Source organism: Musa acuminata, chromosome BXJ3-8 (assembly GCF_036884655.1).
Source record: "Musa acuminata AAA Group cultivar baxijiao chromosome BXJ3-8, Cavendish_Baxijiao_AAA, whole genome shotgun sequence".
In the NCBI taxonomy this organism is placed as follows: Eukaryota; Viridiplantae; Streptophyta; class Magnoliopsida; order Zingiberales; family Musaceae; genus Musa; species Musa acuminata.
This window is the reverse complement of record NC_088356.1, coordinates 3943904-3953226: the sequence shown is the minus strand read 5'-3', so window position 1 is coordinate 3953226 and position 9323 is coordinate 3943904. Positions and strand designations below refer to the sequence as shown.

The 9323-nt window shown below is 44.6% G+C and overlaps 2 protein-coding genes across 2 annotated transcripts; one reads left to right on the top strand and one right to left on the bottom strand.

The window, feature by feature from the left end:
- LOC103993726 (RNA demethylase ALKBH10B) lies at nt 1–6000 on the top strand. The gene is made up of 7 exons (XM_009413898.3): nt 1–751; nt 2528–2670; nt 2816–2933; nt 3860–3961; nt 4336–4451; nt 4533–4687; nt 5295–6000. The coding sequence occupies exons 1-7, from the start codon at nt 142–144 to the stop codon at nt 5734–5736; spliced, it is 1686 nt and encodes a 561-aa protein (XP_009412173.1). The 5' UTR covers nt 1–141; the 3' UTR covers nt 5737–6000.
- Nucleotides 6001–6677: 677 nt separating this feature from the next.
- LOC135645071 (uncharacterized) lies at nt 6678–9318 on the bottom strand. The gene is made up of 2 exons (XM_065163133.1): nt 7793–9318; nt 6678–6828 (listed from the first exon to the last, which is right to left on the bottom strand). Exon 1 carries the CDS (start codon nt 9219–9221, stop codon nt 7806–7808), a length of 1416 nt encoding a protein of 471 aa, XP_065019205.1. The 5' UTR covers nt 9222–9318; the 3' UTR covers nt 6678–6828; nt 7793–7805.
- Between the last annotated feature and the right edge of the window lie 5 nt (nt 9319–9323).

The window sequence follows — 9323 nt, the reverse complement described above, 5'->3', positions numbered from 1 at the left end:
TCCTTTAGTATCTTCTCTCTCGCTAATTATTATACGTTTCTACCGCTCGCTCTGTCGCTCCCACTCCCTCTCTCGCTCTAGAAATTTCCGTGGCGTAGATTTGGGGTGGGTAGTAGGAAGAGTGATTGGTCGGTGGGGTTGATGGCGACGGCGGTGGCAGGGGCCGCGACTGCCGCGGCGGCCGCGGTGGTGCCGGAAGTGTACGCCAGGGACGCGATGATCGCGTGGTTCCGCGGAGAGTTCGCGGCGGCGAACGCGATCATCGACGCGCTGTGCAGCCACCTGGCGCAGATCGGAGGGGCGGCGGAGTACGAGGCGGTGTTCGCCGCCGTACACCGGCGGCGACTCAACTGGATCCCGGTGCTCCACATGCAGAAGTACTACTCGATCGCTGACGTCGCCGCCGAGCTCCGCGTAGTCGCGGCCAACCGCGAGGTGGCCTCTTTCGCCTCCGCGGCCGAGGATCCGACGGAGGCGAAGCAGCTGGTGACGACGCCAGAGGAGGATAAGCCGGTGGAGAGCGGCGGTGCTCAAGCGGAGGAGGAACATGCTGCTTCAGAGGAATCAGTGGTAGACGGCGTTGGCATCGCAGTTGAAGAGGAAGCGGCGGCGGAGGAAGAACCTGCTGCTGCAGAGGCGGTGGCGGACGACGGCGTTCAGGTTGCCGTAGTGGAGGAAGCGGCGGCGGACGAGGTTTCTTCCGGTGATTCTTCGGATCACAAGGGTACCGAAGGGGGCGACGCCAAGGGAGGTAACTAGTAATTTCTTCCTCATCGACCAAATACATATATTATATATTTATTTGTTTATCCTTTTAATGATACCGTTGTGTTTACTGACTACTTTTTCACATTTAATTTGTCTAATATTTGTATTCGAAATTTCTGGATCTGTATTCCGTTGATATTAGTTAGTCGGCCGCATCGGAGCCAAATTCGCGTCACTGACTGGTCTAACCTCCTTCCCTCCTCCTCCGGCTATATTGGGGTTTTCGAGGTGGATCGGACGGCCTTGATGGACTACTCTTCGCCGTCAGATTCCAGCGGCGTTCGCCCCGCCCCAGCAGCAGGCGGCGGCAATCGAGTCACCGTACCCAACTAGGCCCGTGAGTCGGTTCACGGACAGGGGAATCGAAGTACTCATTTTGGGACCTAGGGAAGTGTTTGATTCACGCTTTACAATTAACCTTCTTGTCTGGGATTATGTAGAGGGGGTCTTTACAAGCGGGCATGTACTCCTCGGAATGGGAAGTACATTAACTCGGAAACCTTGGAGAAGTCTCGTGCTTGGAGCCACAGCACTTTGCTGGGGGTTTCTCCGAGAGGCTCTTTGGTGCCACGTGGCAAGGGTTCGTCGTGCGCAACTCTTAGCAATGTTCAGTAATGCCGTCTGATCATAATCAGACGGGTTGCGTCGGCTATTTGCCCGTGTTTACCGCTGAGGGAGGTCGTTCGGCCGCACGTGTCGGTTCGTTTGGTGGTCAACCAACCCAGATTGGCTGGTTTGGTGATGCGCCCGGGCGCTCGCCGTGTCAGTCGGCGGTGCGGTTCGGTGCAGCGGCGGCCACGCGGCCGGACCACGTGACGGAGAACGCCTCTGTGAGAGGTGCCGTGGGACCCATCTTTGTCGTAGTTTGCGTTAATTATTTTTGAGCCGGAGTTAAATGATTCGTTAACGGAAGGCAGGAGCGCGAGAGGCAGCAGCGTTCCACTTCTCAAGCAGCCAAGATCGAAATGGCAGCCGCCTACAGCAATTATTAATTGACCCTACGTTGGCCCCCACACAGTTGTACACCGTTGTCCTCGGTCTCATTTGGGTCCGTGGCGTTCGCTAGGTCGGGCCAGATCACCGGAAACGTGTGTGGCCCGTGCTTCTAGAATTTCAGCGTGTTGAACATTGGTCCAGGGATTTGTTGGAGGAATATTCTAAGTTGAGGAACATTCTTAGCTCTATGATGTTTGACGGGAGATCAATTGTTGCACGGAAGCAGCAAGCAAGATGCAATTGCCTACCTTTGGATATGACATCTGTTCCTCTCTTGTTTAGCATTTGGGTCTCTGTGTAGATTATTATGAATTTTTCTTCAGTCTATTTCTTTAGAATAAAGATAAAGGCAGATTACACTAATAGTTGATTAGGCACAATAAGCTAATTGATATGCTGAAGCTGCATTAGTTTTCTTCTTTATACTTCATTTTTTTTTTTCTAAAACTTAGTAAAAACATAACTACTGTGACACAAACATTGAATATTTTTAATCATATTATCAATATCTAATGCTTACATATGTAACATGATGTCAAGATTCTTTTATCATTGAGGAATTCCCTTTTACAACAGTAGTACCACCTTGCAAGCAAAAGGTGGATGTATAATGTTTAGCTTACTTGCTTCAATCAGGCTATATGTACAGAGTTCCCATCATTTAAGGCAATAACATCTCAAGAAGATTGTGCGCTTGCATTTGTTTTTCCACGGGTGTTTTTTTGTATTAAGGTACTAATATTTTTAAGTGTTTGTGTCCTAGGATCTCAAGAGGAACATCAGGAGGGACAAATTTCATTCAACGAGGTCAATATTTGTGTGGGTCATGAAGATTGCTTGGCACGTCCCGAACGGATCAAGATCTTAAAAGGTTTTGTGGCCAAGGAGTCAGTGAAGGGGCATATGGCGAGTTCCATCTTACCATCATTGGGCACACTTTCTGTATAGAGATGCAATAGAAGATGCCGTAGGATTAGTAGTTGTTCAGCTTTATATTTTTGAGTTTTCCTTATGATAAAATGTGCTGATTTCTGCTGTGGTTGTTGATCAGGTTAATGTTGTTAAGGGCCTTAAATTGTACGAGGACATTTTCACAAACTCAGAGCTTCTCACTCTTGCTGACTACATTAATGAACTACGTCTTGCTGGACGCGGAGGAGAACTTTCGGGTAAAATTTTTCTCTTAGTTGGCTGCTTGTCATATGTTAGTCTCTAGCATAAAGTAGCTGCATTGCTTTGCCAAGCTCTTCACCAGAAATTAATTCATATAATTTGAGGCCAGGGTGATTTTTATCTGAATTTTTTACTTCTTGGTTACAGCTTGGAAGGTCAGAGTTACAAACTTATATTGGTGGTTTTCCTATTCAGTCTTTGCTTCAATCCTTCCCAGATGACTAAAGTTTTAAGATGTTCCACTGCAGTTCAATAAACTTTAATCCACAACAACATGAGATTTTTTCCTTTACACTTGGTTTTTTGAATCTGACCAGAGTTGCTTATGTTAGGGATGCAACATACAGCACTCTGTTAGAGGGTTTATGTTCATGGTAATGAAAAAACGCTTGCTTGAGTTTTTCATTTAGTTTTACTGTCTAATAGAACTTGGAACTGACATATTAAAATATCAGGAGCATTTTTTCACCGAGTATAAATGGATCAAGCACTGGATTTGGAGAAAGGGTTAATGTCTAGTCACTCTTCAATGAGAGCAAATAAAAAAAAATCTGGAATAAAATTACACGGAATGAAGTGAAATAAAAATCAAGTGTTTGCCTTGTGTGCTTCCATTATTTCTTAATTTTCTCTTCCTATACCATACTTTTAGTAAGACCTAGCCATCCTTTGTTCTGCTTTATCCTCTCATGCTTTACAAAAGATGCCAGTAAATAGATGAATTCAATAAACTCTGCCTTTCTTTCTGCCAAAACTGAAGTTTGGTATATCGAGTTCGTATGATATGAAAACATTCGTCTGCATATTTTCAGACTGATGCACATAAATATGTTACAAGTTCATGCAAAAATTCATTGTTTATCCGATTTGATCATCAGATGCTGAATCCGTCTAACAATTGTTTTTGTGCATATGTTTTCAGGAGAAACATTTATTTTCTTCAACAAACAAATGAAAGGGAATAAGAGAGAGATCATTCAACTTGGTGTCCCATTATTCCAATCAACTACTAAGGAGGCAGCAAGTAAACCCCAATTTCTTGAGAACAATCCTATATTTTTATTTTTGTTTCTAAGTAACACGGTCATTTTAGCTTCTAAACTATTAGCAGCATTCTGATTCTACTGGTATTCAATCATGATCATTGAATTACATAAAAGCTCAACGATCTAAAATATATTCTGTTAGCAAGGACAAGCCACTAATGTGGGTAGGGTTTCAGTCTCTTGCAGACACCTTTGGTTTTTAGTTACTCATTACGGAACCTTAAGTATGGATTATGAATTGTGAGAGTCTGTCTGGTGGGCTGAGATGATTGGATGTCACAATGCATCCAAGAGTGTCACAAATGTGTTAGGCCAATAACTGCTGGGTAATTAAAGAAATATTTTGATGTAGGTAATATCGAACCGATTCCGACTGCTCTGCAAACTGTAATTGATCACTTGGTTCAGTGGCGCTTAATTCCAGAAAGTAGGAAGCCCAACAGTTGCATAATCAACTTCTTTGATGAGGTAAAATCCCTTTTCTTAGAGCATCATGGAGATCTTATGCCTTCGATTTCTTACATGCACCCACTGTTGGTTGTTCTGCAGGATGAGCATTCACAGCCATACTTCAAACCTCCACATTTGGACAATCCCATTTCCACGCTTCTTCTATCTGACACTACAATGGCTTTTGGACGCTCTCTTGTCAGTGATCATGAAGGAAACTACAAGGGCCCTCTAACATTATCGATAAACGAAGGGTACGCTCTCTTTCATCCACTGTTTTCTTAATCCAAAACCAGTAAATTTAAGTTACTTCAACTGTCTAAAACAAGCATAGCTCTGCTCATGAGAGAGCTCAAAAAGGAAGGCAGCCCAGGAGTTAAAATTGACCTCCATATTTGATCCATTTTACAAATTTAGCATGCCATAAATAAGAGGATACAACATTATTGAGATCAACTTGTATCAGAACCAAAATCGAATTAGGTCAACGGCTCGATGGTTTCAAATCGACCTGAAATTGGTTCTGGTGGTTTGATTTTGATTTTTATTCTTGGAATATAGAATTGAAATTGGAACAAATTGAAATTAAAACCATCTAAAACTGATTTTAGTTCCAGTTCCAAACTAGAACTTATCACAACCCTTCTGTTCTGGAAGGGACAGGACTACCCAGCACAAACTCAGCTCCTGAAGTCACTGGATTGAACTAGTCCCAGAATCTTTTCTCATAAACCATTAACCCTCCTGATAAACTGCCACCCAAGCAACAGCATAGACCATCCACAGTTTTCTGACCCAGATGTATCGCAGGAGTCATCCATTTTGTGTAGTAATCATTTTTTTGTACACAAATTGTTGCAGATCGCTCCTCGTTATGCGTGGCAACAGCGCAGACATGGCGAGGCACGTTGTGTGCGCGTCACCAAATCGGAGGATCATCATCACATTCGTGAAGGTCAGAGCTGCCAGTCACCCGACAGATTCACCGACGGCGCTGCAGCAGCCGACCAAAACCATGGCTCTTTGGCAACCTGCACAGAAAGTAGCCACCACCGGAGTCATCGCCTGCGGGCCTCATGCGATGATCCCGGCTGCATGGGGACTCGCTCTCCGCAGTCCCGTCGTCATGCTACCACCACCCAGAGCCATGGTCATGAGCCCCAACAAGAAGGCGCCTCGCGGCGGCACCGGTGTGTTTTTACCCTGGACTGTCGGCCCCAAGAAGTACACTAGGCATCTTCCCCCACGCATCCAGAAGAGGAGGTTACCGTCGTTGCCATCTCCGCTAGAAGTGCGAGCGTAGATCACAGTAGCAGCTTTTGAGGTGCCTTCTCTTTGTCGTGCCTTGTGATGCTGTACTGAGTGGATGTGGGTTGTTATGGTCGTGAAGATGGTGGAGAGGGGATTTATTGTCGATAAGTTATGTTTCCGTCGGCGTGGTTGTCTCTCTCTTTAAAGTTTCTAGGGTAGCAGAGGTAGCGAAGTGCTTGAATCCACCCTACTGGGCATGTTAGAATTTTGTAATATTTATGTTAAGAGTTATCTTCAACAGTAGATTTTCGCTGAATCATTCAATCTACACTAATTTGGAACTCCCAGATAGTCTGATGTAATCAGAAGAACTCTAACTGGAGAATTCAACACAGAACGGTAGTAATATGCTCTGCAATAGTAAAATAACCATCACAGAATTCTAATTGGATTCTCACTATAATAATAATAAAAAATCGATAACTGATTGATTAGTACATATTTGTACAAATGATAGATCTCATATTCAAGATCACATGTGATCTGTAAGAAATGAAATCTCTTAGCTAATATTAGTTGGGAGATTTGCTTATGTAATAGGTTGTTGGTATAGCTAGCAACTTGATGAAGGTTTGTTTCCACCACAGCTTATAATTAGACCAAATTACACAGCAAGGTTTATATATGGACCTAAAACATGTAACTCAGCAATGAGATGGAGAGTTAACAACAGCAAAATGATGGCATTTTCTAAGTCTTGTAAATAATAAGTCCAGTTTTAGCTGGGTTAAAGCATTTGAGATGGGTGTAATAACATCTCAAATTTGACCAGTATAAATTTGGAAGTTAAGGCCAGTTAAGAAAACTATTTCCAAAGATGATAGACCAGACCATCTCCTTCAGCCAACATGTGAACTATGGTTAAGGAGCAGCAAGATGCATACATGTTAAAGATAACAAAAGGACAACATAAGAATCTAATTATTAGTTGTTGTGTTAAAAGAAACAGGGACATCTCTTTCTTCTTCTCTCCTTTTAGTTGGAGATGGTGGGAAATGGGGGAAGAAAGACCAGCTCCTACCACACCATCCTTTTCTTTTTCTTCTTGGGTTTATAGAGGCTCACATGTAAACATCTCACTTAGCTACAATAAACAAACAAAGTTCTTTAGAATCCCAAAAATAGAATAAAAAGGTCTTAAAGTCTTATCTTTTTTTTCCTTTCTTCACTTCAAAAATGATTGAGTCCTCAATGTTTGTTTATCCTTCTAAACTTGTCCCATAATCTTAAGATTCTTATCATGGGCTGCATACAAGCTAGCATTATCATGTACTGTTGTATGCATTATACTATAGTGCTGCACAGAGCTGATGCAATTCACTACATAGCAAATTTGAAATAAAAGAGGCTTTGTTTATTCAAATCTCAGGTGGATAACAACAAAATTATTGAATTTGATAGATCCGTAAATCTATTGTGAAAGTAGCAAAGGAAAAGATAGAAGGGGAAGACTCTTTTGATAAAATTGGAGAGGCGAGGAACGCCAAGGGGTTCAGTTGGCTATGCTTTTGAAAATTTTGATTGAATTCTCAGTTTTTGTTTTTAAATTCTATCATGACACCGCAATCATAAGTTCATACTGATTTCTTTTTACCAACAGAAAGAGTCCATCCAAAAGGCTACAATTCAACAGTGCATCAGAACTTTAAAGCATGAGTAACCATTTGAAGAAGACATGTATAATTAAAGAGATTGGTAGACATATATAACTAAAGAGAGAACTGTTCCAACATAGGTGTGTCAGATGTTCACTTTGCTATAGTATCCACTAGAGGCACAGCACAGATTATAGATAAGCAATCTCACAGATAAACCAGTGTTATTGCACTAAAACATGATAATCATTCATATTTCAGAAACATCAAGATGAAGTCCACTTATACCAAATTCATCCTCTTGGAACTTAATAGTTGGTAAATCATGTGAATTGGTCTAAATGTATGTATATTAGCATTAAAATGCACAACAAGAAAGAAGCAAGTTTTATTTTATTGACCAAACTCCTTGCTGCACACATGAGAAATGAAAAGTAATCATATTAAACATACTTGCATCCTCAATTCAAGGCTTGGAGGGCTCGTCGTCGTCGTCCTCAATATCCCAGCTGAGATCCTCATCCTCTTCAGCAGCACCGAACCTCTTGTGCAGGTCCACCACCTTGACAGGGCTCCCGCTGGAGCCACCAACTTTCTTCTCATCATGCTCACCCAGATCCTCAATCTCATCCCACCCAAGATCATCTTCCTCCGGCGTAGAATTCTGGCTTGAGATAACTGAAAAATCGCTGTCCTTGCTTGACCCTCCAGCCACTGCCTTCCCTTCAGGCACCAAAGTTTCATCCAACTTGCAGTTCAAATGCCCAACAATTGATTCAGTATTTTCTGGATATCCAGCTGTTGATGTCTTTCCCTCATCGACGTTCGCTTCCAACGCTCCCGAGTTCTCAACTTGGGATGCCTCGGCAGGGTTTTGCTGTGCTGCAGGCTCCATGGTCGACCTTAATTCCTCATCATTCTGTTGTTCTTGTTTTTCTACTTCGATGACATGTCTTTTTGTATTGAGATTTTGCTCTTTCGGTTCTTCCTTCTTGGTTTCTTCCTCCTCACTCTCGTCATCGTCAACCTCCCAGCTCAGCTCCTCCTCCTCCTCTCTCGATATCACCCTCTTCACAAGCTTTGCTCTAGCATCCTCTGCCTGCTTCAGCTTATGCACCCGATAGTAGTACCGGCACCAGAATGTCTCGTAGTCCACAACACCAGGAACCAGATTGTTGAGAAGCCCATCCAAAGCCCCATTCTCATAGCAAAGATTCTCGATCTCCTCCTCCTTCTCAGCCAAATCAAACCCCGATCTCCACTCGCTGAAGTCCTCCGCGTCCTCCGGGTCTTCCGAGAAGGTACTCGCGTCTGACTGTATTGCGAGTACCTGCACCTCGAATCGGCTGTAACGCCTCGAAGAGCTGGACGAACTGGGCCGCCCGGGCTCGGTGGAGTGCTGAGCTGCGGAATCAGCTCCAGCCTCCACCGACAGGATCGCCTCCTTGCCCTGGGAGACGATTTCAGCGGTCCCCCGCCACACCGAGCCGCCTAGGTCGTCAATAGCCTGCCCAACGGACTCGAGGGACTCCTGGGCAACGGAGGCGCCAGCATCGAGTGACCCGGGGAGGTCGCCGACGGCACGTACGGCGGCCTCCCGGATCGCCTCCGTCTCCTTCTTGAGCCCGGTACCGAACTCCGCGAGGTCGCGACGGTAGGTCTGTATGACGGACTCCGACTTGGAGGCGAACGTCTTGATGAAACCACCGAAGCTCCAGCCAACGCCGCCAGCGGAGGCCTCAGAATTGGGGCTCGGACTGCCGCTGCTGCCACGGTCGTCCTCTCTTGCTCGATCCTCTTCGTCATGCGGCGATCCGACGGGGGAGTGCTGCGAGATCGCGGGGTCAGGATCGGCGGAGAAGACCGATTTGAAGAAATCCATGGCGGAGGCCTTGTTTCCCCTATAGGGCTTCGCCCGATCCGGCGGGGGAAGGAGACGTCGGTGGAGAACACGAGTGGTGTATACTTGGAAGTGACCGCAGAG